This window comes from Antechinus flavipes, chromosome 4, assembly GCF_016432865.1.
Source record: "Antechinus flavipes isolate AdamAnt ecotype Samford, QLD, Australia chromosome 4, AdamAnt_v2, whole genome shotgun sequence".
Classification (NCBI taxonomy): domain Eukaryota; kingdom Metazoa; phylum Chordata; class Mammalia; order Dasyuromorphia; family Dasyuridae; genus Antechinus; species Antechinus flavipes.
In genome coordinates this window covers 381,501,071-381,518,573 of record NC_067401.1, presented here as the reverse complement: position 1 = coordinate 381,518,573, position 17,503 = coordinate 381,501,071, and the positions used below count along the sequence as shown (strand labels likewise).

The 17,503-nt window shown below is 41.9% G+C and overlaps 1 protein-coding gene across 2 annotated transcripts in view; it reads left to right on the top strand.

Annotated features, from left to right (window-relative positions):
* Positions 1-13,735, top strand: part of RASSF5 (Ras association domain family member 5) — a 109,311-nt gene extending 95,576 nt beyond the window's left edge. For both annotated transcript variants that reach the window (XM_051998508.1, XM_051998509.1), the window contains 4 exons: positions 7,072-7,185; positions 8,513-8,810; positions 10,488-10,603; positions 10,929-13,735. In XM_051998508.1, the coding sequence (XP_051854468.1) occupies positions 7,072-7,185; positions 8,513-8,810; positions 10,488-10,603; positions 10,929-11,081 (681 nt within the window). In that variant the 3' untranslated portion in view covers positions 11,082-13,735. The remainder of the gene's footprint in view (positions 1-7,071; positions 7,186-8,512; positions 8,811-10,487; positions 10,604-10,928) is intronic.
* Positions 13,736-17,503: the final 3,768 nt, after the last annotated feature.

The window sequence follows — 17,503 nt, the reverse complement described above, 5'->3', positions numbered from 1 at the left end:
CCTTCTCTCTTCTCCTCATTAGGTTGAGAACTGACATCATGGCAACAGAAAGTCAATTGTTTCCAGGATATCTCAGTCCAGAGATGATGTGGTCTCTGAGATGACATACAGGTCTTGTGTCACTTCCCTTAGTTTGAGGCAGTGGTTAGGGTAGAGGGAAGAGAGAGGGAGAGGACATGAGAGTTTATCTCATAGGAAAAAGAGGAACAGGAAAAGAAAACCAAAATGGGGGAAGCTCTGGCTTCAGGGTGTGAATATAAGCTTTGACCTTTGGAACCCAGGGACTTGAGGTATCCTTTCCAGAAAGCTCATTTTGTGATTCAAGATGCTCCAGAGTACTTTTGGAATGTAAAGATTTAACCCAATCTTATAAATAACATTTCTCATTTCAATTCTTTTATTCCTTCCTCTGTTGCCTTATGGTGTCACCAAGTGACCCCAGCTTCTCTAAAACTCTACCAGTGGAGAGCAGCTCTGGCACACCCTACCAAGCTAGTTTTCAAATGCACAGGAGAAGTAAGAACTTCTTCTATTTCTAACATTAGCCCTAAGGTTTACAAAGTGCTTTCTTTATAATATCTCTTCAAGGTAGGTAGTACAAATATTGGCAAACCCTTTTGTACTGATAAGGAAATTGAGCAGTCACATATCTGCTAAACATCAGATCTAGGATTCTTACTCAGATTTTCTGACCCCCAAGTGAAGCATTCTTCCTCCACTGTCTCTCAGAAAAGCAACCGTTAGAGAGATTTTCTTGTTTTTTTTTTTTTAACTGAAACCACAAATTTCTATTATATGCAGTTTGACTTTTAAAGTATTTGTTAAATTTAACATAGAATTAATGTGCTTTTCTACATCCCTTTATGAATTTCCTCTATTTGCTTCTGTGTAGTTAAAAAAAACTAATTACATTTCTAAATTCATTTTATATCACATGTACTGGGATTAAGGGAAGTTGGAAAGGGAGAAGGGTGGGATAAAGAAAAGGCAAATGGGGTTTTCTTGGTAGAGATACTGGAATAGTTTGCCATTTCCTTCTCCAGCTCATTTGACAGATGAGGAGACTGAGGCAAACAGGATAAAGTGACTTGCCCAGGGTCACAGAGCTAGTAAGTCTCTGAGGTCACACTTGAACCCAGGTCCTCCTCCAGGCTCAGTGTTTCACCTCACTGCCATCCATCCTTCTGGAAGGCTGGGCAAATAGGCTGAGCTTATTTCCTCTTTCATAACACAAGACAAGATTCCTGCCTTCTACTGTGTCAGATTCTAAAGTCAGAAGTCCTGAGTTGGATCCAGTTTTCTAACCATGGATTCCATAAAATGGAAATAAGAATATTTATTCTTCTGAGTGGAAATCCATTTACTTGAAGTCAGAAAACCCGATTTCACGTTGTTATTAGCTGTGTGACCTTCACAACAGTCCCAAGCCTCTCTGGGAATCAATTTACTTATCAAAAAAATGGGACTAATACTTAACACAATCTACCTCATGGTAGAAGTAGCTCATTGTAATCTGTAAAGCTCTACAAAAGTGAGCTATTTTTATCATAGCCTGCTTTTCTTTTTTTATTAATTTCCTATTGCCATCCCTTCTATTATTTTTTTGGCTATTTTTCACTTGTTTCTTGTCACAGCTACTGAACTAGTTTACCATTTCTTTCTCCAGCTTATTTTACAGAGGAAGGAAACTGAGGCAAAGTTAAATGAGTTGCCTAAGATCATGCAGCTAACAAGTGTCTGAGGTCAGATTTGAACTTAGTCCAGGCCTGACGCTCTATGTCACCTAACTGCCCATCCCTCTAGCCTATCAAATTCTAACTTTTTGTGAACTTTAGCTCTCAGCCCATTTGCTAAACTAAAAAACTTATTATGTGATGAGTCTAGTGCACTTTTTGTCCTATCCCAACTCTATTGGCTTTCTTCCACTTCCCAGTCATACAGCTCAGTGATTCTGGGGTCTGGAGACTCTTTGGGGTCCCCAAGAACCTTTCATGAGGTTTGTGAAGTGAAAATGATTTCACAATTATACTAAGATTTTTTCATTTTTAATAAATATATGCAACACAAACAAAAGCTCTCTGAGAGCCTTCAGTAATTTTTTAAGAATATAAAGGGATACTGAGAACAACAACAACAACAAAAAAAAACAGAATTTCTACTTTAGGTGATTTGCAAGTTGTTCCAATATCTCTGGGAAGTGGTTTTACAAGAGAACCACTAGCAAGTTACCAATTCTTCCCTTTCCCCTCCCCTTAGGGGTGTGTGTGTGTGTGTGTGTGTGTGTGTGTGTGTGTGTGTGTGTGTGTTTGGTGCATGTTATTAAATCTCTCTGTTGTTTTCCTCTGTTCTACTTTCTTCTCAGGGATACAGTGAAAAGATATTGGATACATCGTGAGGCTATAGCACCATAAGAAATGAGAATTGTTATCATTATTATTTTATCCTCGATACAGTGTCAGAGTGATAATGGGGTCAGAAGAGGGACTCTGAGAGGGCCATAGTTTTGTCTTCTGTTATGGAAGAGGAACAAACTCAGCCTATTTCCCAGCCTTTCAGAAGGATGAAGGGCAGCTAGGTTGCACAGTAGAGTGAGTGCTGAGCCCGGAAGGAGAAGGACCTGGGTTCAAGTATGAGCCCAGACACTTTCTAGCTGTGTGATCCTGAACAAGTCACTTTATCAAGCCCAAACTGGTTTCCCTTCTTCCCTCACCCCATTCATTATTCCAGGTTCTGTCTTCAAGAAAGGAAATGTCTTCTTGACAGCCCAAAGCTAGCCCTATCTCCATCCCATCCTTTCCTCAGTCTTCTTTCTAACTTTAGACATTCCCAGGTATATCAACTCATCTGTCTATCATGAACTAATCTGTGAGTGAACTAAACATCAGATGACTAGACTGGCTTTTGCTAGGAAGGAAGTGTATGATATATATATAGAGAGAGAGAGAGGAGAGCAGATAGAGGGCACACTGGTGTGAAAGATGGGTGGGAGCCCGTTTCAAGATTGGGCAGTCACACAAGCATCTCTGATTGGTGACATTTATCAGTTCTGAGGAGGTTTGGGGAGTAGGAAGAAGAAATGACCTTTTGTCATCCACATTGGTGAGACCTCACCAATCAGCCTGGCTAAAAGTATGGACAAGAGAGACAGGTTCTGTTGTGGGCATCTCTTTGGGTTTGTCCCAGAAGCCTTCTGACGTCAGTACTACTTTCTCCCCAACGTGGATACTTCCTCTACCTTGGGCCCACAGTATGTGATCAGAAAAGCAGGGAAATGAGTAATGAGCTCTTTTTCTATGAGAGTTTGTATTGAGGCTTTATTTTGTGCTGCTCAGTCTGGGAGAATCACCTCTGTGGGTCTCATTCTTCTCATCTGTAAAGTAAATCTTAACAGCTGAAACAAGATCTTGGTTTATTTCTGAAATAAAAGAAGAGGGGTATGGCCAATCCTGCTACCTATAAGAAGAAAAGGATAGGAGGGAGGAAAGACAACAGTAAAGACATAGAAAGTCAAGCAGGAACCAAAAATAAAATAAAATTGAATTAAAAAAGCATTAGCAAGCAGGGACATACTGGCCGTTGTTGCTTGGAGACCCTGTGATATGAGGTCTTGTTCACATCCTGTGCACTGGTTCTGCCTGAATATAACGGACAGCATTAGAAAGGCATCAATCCCTTTCCTACCTTCCCATTCCCCCTCAGTTCACAACCTTCCAAATCTTTCTATTATCCATTCAACAAGAACTTAATATTTGCTATGTCCAAGGCACTGGGACAAGTGAGATCTATCCTTGTGCCTGACATCAGGAGCCTAGGTTTGAATCATAATATTTAGAATAGGAAGGGGTGTACTTAACTCACTCAAAGCCATAGATAGAAAGTCTGTCAGCAGGGAGATTTGAACCCAGATCTCTTGATCCAAGAGAATATCCACTACCTCCCAGGGTTCTTGTATCAAATGAGATATTTATAAAGTGCTTAGAAGTGCTTAGCATATAGCAGGCACTCTATAAGTGTGAGTGATTATTATCATTACTATCGCCTCTTCCTCCTCTGCCATCACCCTTGCCATTACCATCATTCTATCCTACAACCTAGGGAAAGGAGGTCTAGAAGTCTCCTTTCAGATTTTAATAAAGAGTCATATTAGTGGGTTTTTTTCACATCTTCCTTCTCCCTTATTAGATTGTAAACATTTACTCTCTATGTCAATAAGAATAGATCATTTTATCTCTCTGAGCCTCTGTTTCTTTATACGTAAAATGGGGGTGAACATTTTTACTTTACTAATCTTACTGACTTGTTCCCAGAGAAATGCTTAGTCAGCTTCTCAGTGCTCTAAAAATATCACTTGTTATTGTTATTAAGGAGGATGATAAAAACCTGGATAAGCCCTATATACAGCCCTTGGATCTTCTTTGTACTCCCCCATAACTCTCATTCAATATCTGTAGAAGAAAGCAGTGTGATGCCAAGGGAAGAACATTTGACTCTCGAGCCAGAAGTTATTTATTCATTTTTTTAAATTGTGTCCAATTCTCCATGACTCCTTTGGGGTTTTCTTGGCAAAGATATTGGATTGTTAGCCATCTCCTTCTGTTCATTTTACAGATGAGGAAACTGAGGCAGACAGGGTTAAGTGACTTGTATAGGATAACACAACTAATAAATATTTAGGTCTGGATTTGAATTCAGATCTTTCTGACTCTGGACTCTGCACTCTACCACACCACCTAGTTATGGGTCTGGGTTCAATCTCATTTCTGGTGCTTACCTTCTACCTCTGTGGGAACTCAAGTGAGTTGCTGACCTTCTCTGGGCCACAGTCTCCTCATGAGGTGGGTTGGACTCAGTGATCTCTGAGGTCCCTTATGTAGCTTTAAGTGTATAATGCTGAGTTGCATTAATGTGTGAGCATAGCACCTCTAGGCCTAACCATAGCTCTCCAATATTCATGATTAATTATCTCACTGTGTTGGGCTGAGTGTTCGATCTAGGTCCAGAGTGCATTTTCAGACATAGAAGCCAGGGCTCTTTGGAAGGGGGTCTGGGGAATTTCATCCACTTAAGCTCTGGCCTCCAATCTAATTTGCTGGAGGTGGGAGGATGGGGGCTTCTGGAAAATATGCTGACTGCCTGTGGGCCTTCGCTGTTAGCTTCTGGCCTCTGGGAGCAGGGGCAGTGGTGACCCTTTGAGTGGACAGTCTGAACTGCACAGGAGAGGAAGCGGAAAGGTGGCTGCTTACTAAGCAGAGCCATAACCAGCATCTTTATTCCTAGATAAGCTTCACAAAATCAAATAGCCAAGTAGCCCAAAAAGCAACTTCCCATCAACTTTTAAAAAACAAATTCCATCATGGTGGTAAAGAGGGAGAACAGAGACCTCAGGATTCAGCCTTTGCTCGTGGAAACTTAAAGGGATGAAGTTTGCCCTGGATGACAACTAGGTGGTACAGTGGGTAGAGTGCCAGGTCTGAGGTCAGGAAGACTTGAATTTAAATCTGGCCCTGGATACTTATGAGCTGTGTGATCCTAGGCAAGGCACTTAACTCTGTCGATATTGGTTTCCTTAACTATTAACAGATAATAATAACACTTACCTCCCAGGTTGTTGTGAGATTCAAATAAGATAATTGTAAAGTCCTTAGCACAATGCCTGATATATCTTATAGAAATGTTAGCTATTATGGGGCAACTTGTCCTTTTAACTAATTGTTCTTGCTAGCTAGATGCTAACTTGTTAACTGTTCTAACTCATGCTGCTGTAGGTATGTAAGTGCTCTCAGGATCCTCTAAACTTCAAGATCCTCCAAACTTCAACACCCTTGGCTAAAGGCCTAATTGCTTTACCCTGGTTATAATTCTACTGCCAACCCTTTGGCTGGATGCCTACACTTCATCTATTGGACATCAGCATTTGATGGCCCTGGGATTACAAATAGCCACGTCCCTGATTAAGTAGGAGGCCAGTACTTTAGGCTATAAAATGATCCCTAATAAAACTGTATATACTGTGGGACCATAAGTTTGTTCAAGCTTGTTCAACTCATTTCTGTGAAGGCAGTTTGATGGTACAGTAAGTAGAACACTAGGTTTAGAACCAGGAAAACAAGTCCAGATCCAGCCTCCAATACTTGAGTCTGAATAAGTCACTTAAGCTCTGTCTGCCTCAGTTTCCTCAACTATATAACGGAGGTGATAACAATAAATACCTAACTCTCAAGAGTTGTGGAAATTAAATGAGATAACACTTGTAAAATACTTAATACTTAGTCTGGTACTTAGTAGGTGCTTAATGAATACTTATTTCCTTCCTTCCTGCAAAATGGGCAGGGAATAACCTGATGTTATATTTTACAGAGGCTCCTATTTTCAGGGGAAGAGCCTCCAAGTAATAGCATATAGAATCAAGACTTAGGGATTGAGTCTTAAGCCTGTATAAGGATAGAGACAGTGGTGAGAGGAGCTTCAGAAATCAGGGCAGCGCCCACATACTAGATCTCCTTAAACTCTTGGGCCAATCAATAAGCTTTTATTAAACATTTACTATGTGCTTAGTATCCAATTAGCCAGAGATTTAAAAAAAAAAAAAAAAAAGACCCAGCAGGAGCTTATATCAGTGACATCCAGAATTACAAAGAAGTTCAAAATTTGGGGGAATTTTTATCATTTGGTTATCTCCAGGGTTGAAGATCAGGTGTAAAGTAAGTATTTGTGCAAGATCATGTATATCTAAAAGGACCTTAGAAAAAATCTGGCTATTTTATAGATGAGAAAACAAAGAGTCAGAGAGGTACATTTATGAAGTACCTACCATGTGTTCCAAACACACTGAGGTTATTTTTTTCTTAATGCATTTATGCAGTGCTTACTGTGGGCTTCCCCACACAAAAGCAGACTTTAGAAGCTGCTGGAAGGTGGATGGGCAGACAAATGGGATGACTTGACTAAAGTCCTCATGTGAGTAAATAGGAGAATTGGTATTCAAAGCCAGGGGCTCTGCCTCCAACCTTGGATGTGTTGTTGTTCCCCCCACCATCACCCTGGAATAATTCCGCCACCATCTTCTTTCAGAATGTCTGCAAACCTGTGGAAGAGGAGAAGCCTCATGTCCCCACGCTTAAGGAAATCAAACAGAAAATTGATAACTACAATAGCAAGGAGAAAAATTGTCTGGGCATGAAGCTGGTAAGTCGAGAGGCCCTGATTGAGCCTCATCACTCTGATCCTCAAGTTTCCTCATCTGTAAAAGGAATGGGCTGGACCAGGATGATCTCTAAGCATCAAATTCTAAGATCCTGAATCGGTTGCTTAGATGGTAGTTGAACATTGACTACAGGTTGGGCACTCTGGGGCATTGCACGTTTTGGGGGACGGGCTGGTGGGTCCTGCCCTTCTGCTGGTGATGGAGCTGCAGTGGACCCTGATGGTGTTCAGAGAGGAGGAAGAGATGGAGGAACAGCGTAGCCTAGTGACCGAGTTATAGAATCACAGGCTCCAGAGCGCTCATTTGGTCCAGTTCCATCATTTTTCAGATGAGGAAACTGAGATCCTGAGAGATGAGGAGCTGACTTAGGTGGTTAGTAGAACTGGGATTAAAGCCCTCCAAAACCTGTGCTCTTTGCCTTGGCTGTGCCATGTTGTCTCTCACAGCCTGGTAGTTCATTTACCTGAGTTGAACCTCTCCTTTGGGCCCCAGATTTTGGGAGCAGGATGTAGAAGGAAATTCCAGGTAACTGACCCCGATTGTGACACCTGAGGCCCAGGGAGGCTGCCTTGTGCAAATCTGAAGAGCCACAGTTCAGAAGCTGCTTCTCATTGGTGCAGGTTCTTTTGAAGGCAGCATGGCATTTGTCTGATGACCTAGAGAGACCCGGTGGCCTGTAGTCAGGATTTGAGGAGGGGGAGCAATTACCATCAATCAGTCTACAAACACTTACTGCACATCAGGCACTGTACTTGATGCTGTGTATATAAAAATAATAAAAATCTGATACAGCCCCTTCCTTGAAGAGCTTACATTTTAAGGGAAGGGGGAAACGTGCACAAATATTAGCACATAAAAATAAACATTAATTTTACAATATGGGGGAGAGGCATTGGCAATTGGGAGAGGGAGGATTGAGAAAAACCTCACATAAGTGATTGTATTTGTGCTGAGCTTTAAAAGACACTTAGGGATCGCAAGGGATATTTCCCTGAAACATTGCTCTGTGGTTTGAGAATCTGACCTGGCTTATTAGGAAAGAGCCCGTATCCTCTCCTTCAAAACTAAAAGAGGCAAGGGGAAGACCAGAGAAAGTGCCTGGTTCAGAAAGTGGGGTCACTTTTCAATATTTATGCCCTTCCCAGATGAAGTCTGGCAGGCCCTGGGAGCCCCACCGACCCCACCCACAGCTCTCAGGTGTGCCCCACCCTGAAGGCACCCACCCCCGGGGAAGTCTGGTCACTGAGGAATACTGACCCACATGTACCAACTTCTCTCCTTCCTCCACCTAATGCTTTTGTGGGGCAGAGTGACGATGGCACCTATACAGGATTCATTAAAGTGCATCTGAAGCTCCGGAGGCCGGTGACGGTGCCGGCTGGGATCCGGCCCCGCTCCATCTATGACGCCGTCAGAGAGGTGAACCTGGCAGCCACCACGGACAAGAGGACATCCTTCTACTTGCCCTTGGACGCCATCAAGCAGCTGCATATTAGCAGCACCACTACGGTCAGTGAAGTCATCCAGGGGCTACTCAAGAAGTTCATGGTGGTGGACAATCCTCAGAAGTTTGCTCTGTTTAAGCGGACGCACAAGGACGGACAAGGTAGGAGGAAGGACCCTCCCCGACATGCTTTGCAAATTAAACCTTGGAATCCAAAAGCCCTGAATTTGAATTCCCCTCAAAAACACTGACTAGCTGTGTGTTCCCAGGAAAGTCACTTCATAACTGAGGATCAATTTCTTGATAATATTACCTTTCTTCTAAAGTTGTTGTGAAGCTCACTGCAGACCTTCACTTGCTTTGTAAACATAAACTCTACGTGGTAATTTTCTGGTATGAAAATAGATTTAATGATCCTCCTTGTTTATTCTAAAATTTCTCTAATACCTCTTGTCTAATCTCAGACCCAGATTGAGAGAAGAGTCTTAAATGCTTACCAGACCAACATTGAAGTGTTTCATCCATATCCCCTCAGGCTCTCAAATGTTCTCTGGGCAAATTAGCTTGCCCTAAAATATTCAAATCTTTGGTAAAGTCAACACCCAATTAAACCTGTCAACATGAGCCTAGGAGCGGGAGGCACATGGATGTTTTTTTATTTTTTTATTTTTTTGCTGAGGCAATTGGGGTTAAGTGACTTGCCCAGGATCACACAGCTAGGAAGTATCTGAGGTCATATTTGAACTCGGGTCCTCCTGACTTCAGGGATGGTGCTCTCTCCACTGCACCACCTAGCTGCTCCAACACATGGATTCTTATTCCAGATTACACTCAGCTAGTGACTTCCAACGCCTATCTTTCTCTGGACCCAAATTTTCTAATCTATGTAGTGGATTTGGACCCTCCCTGTCTGAATAGGATATAGAAGTCGGGAATGTACATTCTAAGCTATGGACATCCATAAAGTCATATTGGTCTATATTCTCTCATCATTAGAAACAACATGGAGTGTTACCTAGAGTGCCAAATTTGGGAGTGAGGAAGATTTGAATTCCATCTGTGACATTTATTAATGTCATTTTCTTATCCTCTTAATATTATAAACTGTGAACTACTATGACATCTAGAGGTGGAAGAAGTTCCCATGCCAACACAAAACTAGAACCAGGAGGGACCTCAGAGTTTATCTTGTTCAAGCTTCTAATTTTACAGATGAGGAAACTGAAGCACAGAGGCATTAAATTACTTACTCAAAATAATAACCCATGTCCACCGACTCCAGAATTGCTGTTCTTTCCATTGCATGGAAAGTTTCTCTACATATAGTTATGTTTTTAATATTTTATTTTTTACTCAATTATATGTAAAAACAATTTTTAACATACTTTTAAAAAAATTTTGAGTACCAAACGTCTCTCTTTCTCCATGAAATAGTAAGCAATTTGATATAGAATGTCATTATTAAGGAGCATCCTGGGACTTAACACTGCTGAAAAGTTTGTATCCTTAGTCTTATAGGCCCATGCTCAGTTTTAGTTCTCTGGGTCTTTAACAAAGTTGGCAGCACAGTATAAAGAGTACACTGAGATGGGAGTCAAAGCCTTGGATCTCAAGCTGGTTCTGTCATAGATTGACTATGTGACTTAAAGGAAATCACTTTCATCTCTCTGAGCCTTAAATTCCTTCTCTGAAAAATGAGATTGAACTAGATAATCCCTTAACAATGTGGGGTGGTCTTCCCTCATTGCCCTCAGCAGCTAAACACCTCTTGATGGACCCCTGCTTTTCAAAACTCTCTGAGATGAGGGACCCTCCATCCATTCTCTTCCTGCTTTTTAGTGCTGTTCCAGAAGCTCTCCATCACTGACTGTCCCCTGTACCTTCGCCTGCTGGCTGGCCCTGACACGGATATCCTTAGTTTTGTGCTGAAAGAGAACGAGACAGGAGAGGTAGAGGTAGGTCAGACATTATCACTATGTCCTTTGTCTATGTACCTTGTCTTTGAAGCCTACTGGGTTGGTTGTGGGTGGATTGTGTTGTCTCACCTGTTTGATCCCATTGAAAGAAATACCATTTTTTCCCAGTAATTTTTGATGATTTGTTAAAGGATTTTTTGATTGCTTTTGCTCCAAAGTGGCAGGTGGGGCATGGGCGGGGGAAAATAATTTGAGCATTGTTGTTTTCAGACTAGAATAGAAACAGGAAGGGAATGGGCTTCAAGACACCAAGGCAGTTCTGAACCCAGTGGCTAATCTATTGTGACCCTTCCCCTCTCCACAGTGGGATGCCTTCTCCATCCCTGAACTCCAGAACTTCTTAACCATCCTGGAAAAGGAAGAACAGGACAAAATCCAACAAGTACAGAGGAAGTATGATAAGTTCAAGCAAAGAATGGAAGAACTCTTGAGAGATGCCCAGGGTAAACCTGGCTAACCCTGCCTATCCTTCCTCCCTCGTCCTGGAACAGCTCCACAGGAGAACGGATTTGCATTCTTATTTTGCAACAGACACTTTCCTCAGGACCCATCTGGCTGGGCATTCACCCCTCAAGTTGTTCCAGATGGGGCAGTAACTTCTCCAATGTGTTTTGTCATGGGACTTTTCCTCTCGCCCCTTCCAGTGTCACCCACCCCTCGACCCCCAGAGATACTGCTGTGAAAGCAGTACCGGTATTTTAAGAGAATCTTTCTCTTACTCTATCAAACTACAGGCCTTTCAGAAACCCAACAGCTGCCTTGATGCATCATCAATCCAGGACCCATCATTCTGGTTGGCAAAGGCAGATATGGGAAAAACAAAGGAAAATGATTCTAAAGAGATTCATATTCCTTCTTGGACTTCTGTTGTTCTCTTCCCTCCCTTCTCATATCGAACAGCTTTATTTATTGAGTCCCATAATAAAAGAGCTGAATGTTCATTTCTGGAGACTTAGCAGGCTCACACCAGAAGCAAGGGAGGAAGGGGATTAATAGGGAGGAGGAAGAGTGTATTAGCTAGTACTATCTCTCCCCCAGTTACAGGTGCCTATAAGTCAGGCTCAAAGATGCCTCCTAAAGTCGCTGGTCCTGCTAAGAAACCTTGACTGGCTTAGGTTGGGGGTTTTCCATTGTGGTTGTGTGAGCCCCTCTAACACATGATACTGAGGGTGATGTCTTAGGTGCATATGTGTTTGTGAGTGGGTGTGCCCTCACCCACATCTGTCAGAAAAAAAATTTTCTCAATGTGAATTTGATGCTATTTGTTTCCATCCTTCAGATATTTCTCCCAAAGTGAAACTGGCCTTTTCCCTGCCCAAGGGTTCTCATTTTAAGCTTTTGTTCCTGAGAAAGGAGACTGAGATGACTGTGAGGTAGACAGAGACCAAAATGTATTTCAGAAAACCATTTGGCAAGCAACCTCCAATTTCCTACTCTGGGAGTAGGGAAGAGACTCGTGCCTGAGATGCCCTGACTCAAATAACCCAGGGCTGCTCCCACTGCTCCCTCCCCTATCTTCTGCCTCGGGCCCCAATTCCATGGGATTCCAGTGTTACGGCCAGGAGAGCTGCCTTTCTCAGAGAGGTAGGGAATCACAAATTCTACCCTTCCATTTCTGAAGACTGGGCACTATGCCTGGAGTGACCCCAGAATGAAAGGGGAACCCCAGGGGCCCTTGTCCCCCCTTTGACCTCAGTGCCTTTCTGTCTTTAAAGGGAGTGTGGGAATAAGTTTAAGGTTCCAAATTGCTGCTCGTCTGCTGCCCTGGTCATGCTAGACAGCGGATGGCTGCTGGTAGAACAGGGTGAGGAGGAGGGCCCCTTCCCAGCTCACCAAAGGGAGAGGAGAATGGCCTTCGCTTCCCAGTTGCTGGTTTGTACTGTTCATTGGACTGGTGCAAACTTCATTCAGCAGGGAGACAGTGGGCTGGCTTTTAGAGTCAGGAAAACCTGGCTGGGTTCAAGTCCCTGCTTTGAGAGAATGGCTTTGTAACATGGGTTGTCATTTGAGTATGTAAGCTTCAGAGCAGATGCTGATTCTCCTTGGTAGAAGTTCCCTCTACCAATGGAATCACAGACTTAGGGGCAAGAAAACAACAACAAAAACACACTTCAGGGCAAGGACAGAAGGATTTTAATTTTTAACTGAGGGCTGAACTCTAGGCCCAGACCTTGAGAAACCCTTTTCTTCCTTGTCCTCAATTTCTAAATTCCCAAATCCCCATTACTTCACAGGTAAGTTCATGTCTTAGACCTCTCTTTGAGGCCTTGGAGAAGCTATCTTCCTCTTCATCTCAGCCACTAAATATATGTCTTCATAATTGCCTCTGAAGAAGACAGGTGTGTATTATACATAAATACATTATATATTATATACATGTATTTTTATGTATACCTACATGCAGTCTTTATAGCTGTAAAAATAGCAACCTATACATATATCCCTTCTCCCTGCACCCTACATCTCACACTGCATCCCCTCACTTTTAAAAAAACCATCAGCAACAACCCTCCTCTCCTTCTGGTTTAATTTAAGGGGAAAAAATGGTTTCCCTTAATCCTGCATGTCTACAACCTTGGTATAAGGCATGGCTCTTGCTGCAACTGCCATGAATGCTGCTGAAAACCTCCTTCCAATGGGAAAGGCAATTTTATTTTTAAGGGGAATAAAGAAAACTATTACATAGATAAATATATATATATATACATATATATATATATATAGAGAGAGAGAGAGAGAGAGATACAAATGTAGTACATAGCTAGAGAGAGAGAGAGAGAGAGAGAGAGTGTGGCACTTATGAAATGAAAGTATGGGATAGTTTAAATTCTAAAGAAAGCACAGCTAGATCTTGGACCTGGGCTAAAGTCTAAAATGCTTTAAAAAAAAAAAGTATGAAAAAAGAATTCCTTCTCTCAGAGGTGGATGTGACTGCTGGCAGTGCCTTCCTAAGGGTTGTGTTGCTTAGTGTGTGTGTGTGTGTGTGTGTGTGTGCGTGTGTGTGTGTGTGTATAATTATATGTATGTGCATTATATGAATTTTTAAAAAAATGTCCGAGTTGTAAAAATATATATAGATATATAAAAATAAAAAGCTTGTTGCAAAAGTGATGCATTTGGTACTCTTGTTTCCTCTGGCTTTTCTAGCTTGCCCTAAAGACATCACCTTTCTCTGGGTGGGGAAGTAGAATCAAAACATTCATTTTAAAATTTCTTTGGGACAAAATATTGACCAAATAGTTTGAAGATTTTAGTTGAGTAAATTTATGTTAAGAGTGGTGTGATCAACTGTTCCCCATCTTCATCATGACCCCATGGTGAACTGGTTCAACTCTGTCTTGTCCTTCTCACTCAATACCGCTGGTCCTTACTCTACAGAAAATCTTACCCACTAAGCCTGAGCCTATGATTACTCCTGCTAGCTTCCCTCTTATTCTTGGGCTACTGAACAGAGCTAGAGAAAAAAAAAAAAAACAAAGCTTTGCTGACGAGGTCCACCATAAATGTATGACATAATCTCAATGCAGCAAAGCAATAGTTTAAATATCCCTCTTCAATTCACAATCTTACAAACTTTTTCATCCCTTCTCAAATCTCCCATGGATCCCCCTACTCCTACCCTTTCAGATGGGAATCTTACCTCATATTTTGCTAAGAAAAAAAAAAATTGAGGCCATTTGCAGATGCCTTCCACTCTCTGTACCTGCTTCACCTGAAGAAGCCATTCTCCCTGGCAAGGCCACCTGCTCTGCATGCACAAGTGACTCCACCACATCACTCTACCAACTCTCCTCTTCACCCCCACCCTTCCTTGTCTTTAGTCTCTGCCTAATTACTAGCTGCTTCTCTGATGTCTACAAACTGCCAATGTCTTTAACATCCACAAAAGACTCTCACATCTGTCTGCCAAAAGTTTTCATCCTATTAACTCCTCCCTTTGATAGCTAAATTTGAAAAGACGACCAACAATTGATTTCTTTCCTTCCTTTCCTCTCACTTCATTGTTTAAAGTCTGGCTTCAGACATAATCATTCAACAAACTGCTCTCTCCCATTACCAGTGAGCTCTTAATTGCCAAACCTGATAGTTTTTTCTTCCATTTTCATTCTTCTTGCTCTTTCTGCTACCTTTGACCCTGTCTATCACCTTTCCCTCAATGTTCTTTTCTTTGCAGGTTTTCATGACACTGCTATTGGTTCTCTTATCTTAATCTTCTCGGTCGCCTTTGCTCGATCTTCATCCAGGACACTCTCAAAAAGTGGGTGTCTCCCCTTTTCCCCAATACTATGTCACTTGGTGATCTCACCAGTTTTCATGGATTCAACAATCATCTCTACACAAACGATTCCCAGATGTATTTGTCCAACCCTAGCCTCTCTGTATATAGCGTATCACATTCAACTCCTAATAATCTCAAACTCCTCATGTTCTTCAACCCAGTAACATTGAACTTCTTTCTATTCCTTTCATATAACTCCCCATCTTTCCCCCCTGCATCTGGAACATTCTCTTTCAGCTGACTGCTGGTTCTTCTGGCTTCCCTTCAAGTCTTAGCTAAGTTCCATTGTATGCAGGAAAGTTTTCTAAGTCCTTTCCTCTATTATTACCTCCTATTTATCCTGAACCTATCTTTCTTCTTCTTATTTTTTTGTATTGGGTTGCTCACATGCTTTCTTCCCCAGTACACTGTGAATTCCTGAAAAGCAGCAACTATTTTTTATCTTTCTTTGTATCTATCCCCAGTGCCTACTTAGGACAGTGCCTGGCACACAGGAGGTGCTTAATAAACATTTGTTGATTTGGCTCCACCAAGCAAAATGAAAAAAAAAAAAAAACTGTTTAAGGTATAGCAGATGATTTTCAATTACATAAGGGTAAGCATTTCAAAGAGCTAAATATGATTAAATATTAGGTCAGGAAAAGTGAAAAGATCTTTAAAAACTGATAGAGCAACCATTGTCTTAAAAGGCTTAAAATTAGCTCAGCTTGGAGGCAGGGGGCTGGACATAGTTAAGGACCTATCTGCCTTCTAGCTTCACTTAAACAATGAGTCTTTTACAAGTTTAGTAGTAAAGATACTTTCATTAGAAAGTATTATGTCCTATTCTTGAGTGCTGATTAATAAAATGCCACGCCTATATGCCTTTATCATATATAAAGGTCTAAAACCTTTAATTTGGGGAGTGATGAATTAAAAGCTACAACCATCTTCTACTGCTCAAGTTTTAAATTCTCTATGGCCCATGAGTGATGCTATAAATATCCAAATGGTCCTTGGCAGAAAAAAAGTTCCCCAGCCCTGTTCTAGAGGATTACTGAACAATAGAGGTAGGGAGATGATGTCAGGTAGAAAAGTAGTAGCGGAAATTCTGCCTCTGACTCCGTACTACTTGTGACGAAAGGTAAGTCACTTGACCTGAGTCTCAGTTTCCCCATCTGCATAATGCCACTTGAAGCACTTACCTCATGGAGTATTATATGAAAGACTGAAATAAGACATGCATGAAATCTCTTGGCAAACCTTAAAGCATTATAGAATTGGCAGGGATCTCCTGATCTTCAGCCTAAATTCAGTTCAATAGGGCAAGGTGCTCATTAATGAGTTCAAAGTTAGGGGTTCATATCCCAGAGGTCGACTAAATTAACACACCATCATACCACAGGCGCTGAAAGTGAGTCAGCAACATCCTCCTGTTGTATAGGGAGGGATCCATGTTCAACAAGCTTCAGATGTCCCAACGTCTGGTTATTGGTTGGGACTGTGCTAATTGTGTTTAATGTCATCCTCCTGATCTTTGAGTAATAAAGAACTGCCATGAAGTCTGTGTAGAAAATTCACGAGTGAAAGGAGGTGCTGAGAAGCCACCCTGCTCCTGAAATGCCGAGCAGGAGTTTTCATCCATTCATTTTGACCCTTCAATGCCCTTTTTCTCTTCAAGCTCCCAAGTGAACAGGTTGGGTGTTTGTCTGGGATAAGACAGCGGAGGGTCCAGAGGCACTGACATATCTGTAACTCTCATCACACAACTGGAAAACCCATGAGAATCTCTCCCAAGTTTGACTGAGGTTTGATGTCAGGAAAGAGCTTTTGCCAGTCAGAGCTGTCCCAACATGGGATGGACTGCCTGAAGACACAGGTCTTCAAAGGAGAGTCTTCCTCACGCATAGGCTGGATTCAATGGCCTCAGAATTTCTGAGTGGTGGAACAAGGTCACACGGCCAGGTAACAAATAGATGTTGGTTAAACTGAAAAGTACTGGGGTCATGCACTGTCCCAGAAAAGCACCATAATGTTTCAATAGGGAACAACCAGAAGTGCAAATAATACCCAGTGAGGGATAGATATAATTGCACAGATAAGAAGCTCAAGTAAGCATCCATTATATGCTATTATCCAGTGGAACCAAACTGTTAGAACCAAATGCCATTAGTGACTGGGCAGATATAGAATTGTGGCCACAAACAAGTTCACTGGACAAAGCCCTTCTTAACAACAAATGTCAGTTTGTCCGTGTTGTCTTCACGGCTCCTCTAAGTCTTTCTGCTGCAATTTATGAAGGCAGAAAACTGAATCTTGTCCCCTCCACTAAGACATTTTAAATACCCACAGGAGTCTTTCAGCAGGTAGGCAGCCTGTCAAACCTTCGGTGGAGAACTTTCACAAGTGGCAGGATTCATCCTTCCTAGGCTTAAGCAGGGGCAGCCTGCCCTGGAGCAGGACAGAGGAGAAGGAGATGAATGCTGCCTCATTCCAGCCTCTTTTCTTCTGTGAATTTAAAATATACTTTATTAAAGTTCAGCAATACTTGTTTATTTTCTTTGGAAGGATTATGAAGATGAGGCTTAGGGAAGTTTCCTTACCTGGGAGTTCCCTTTGCC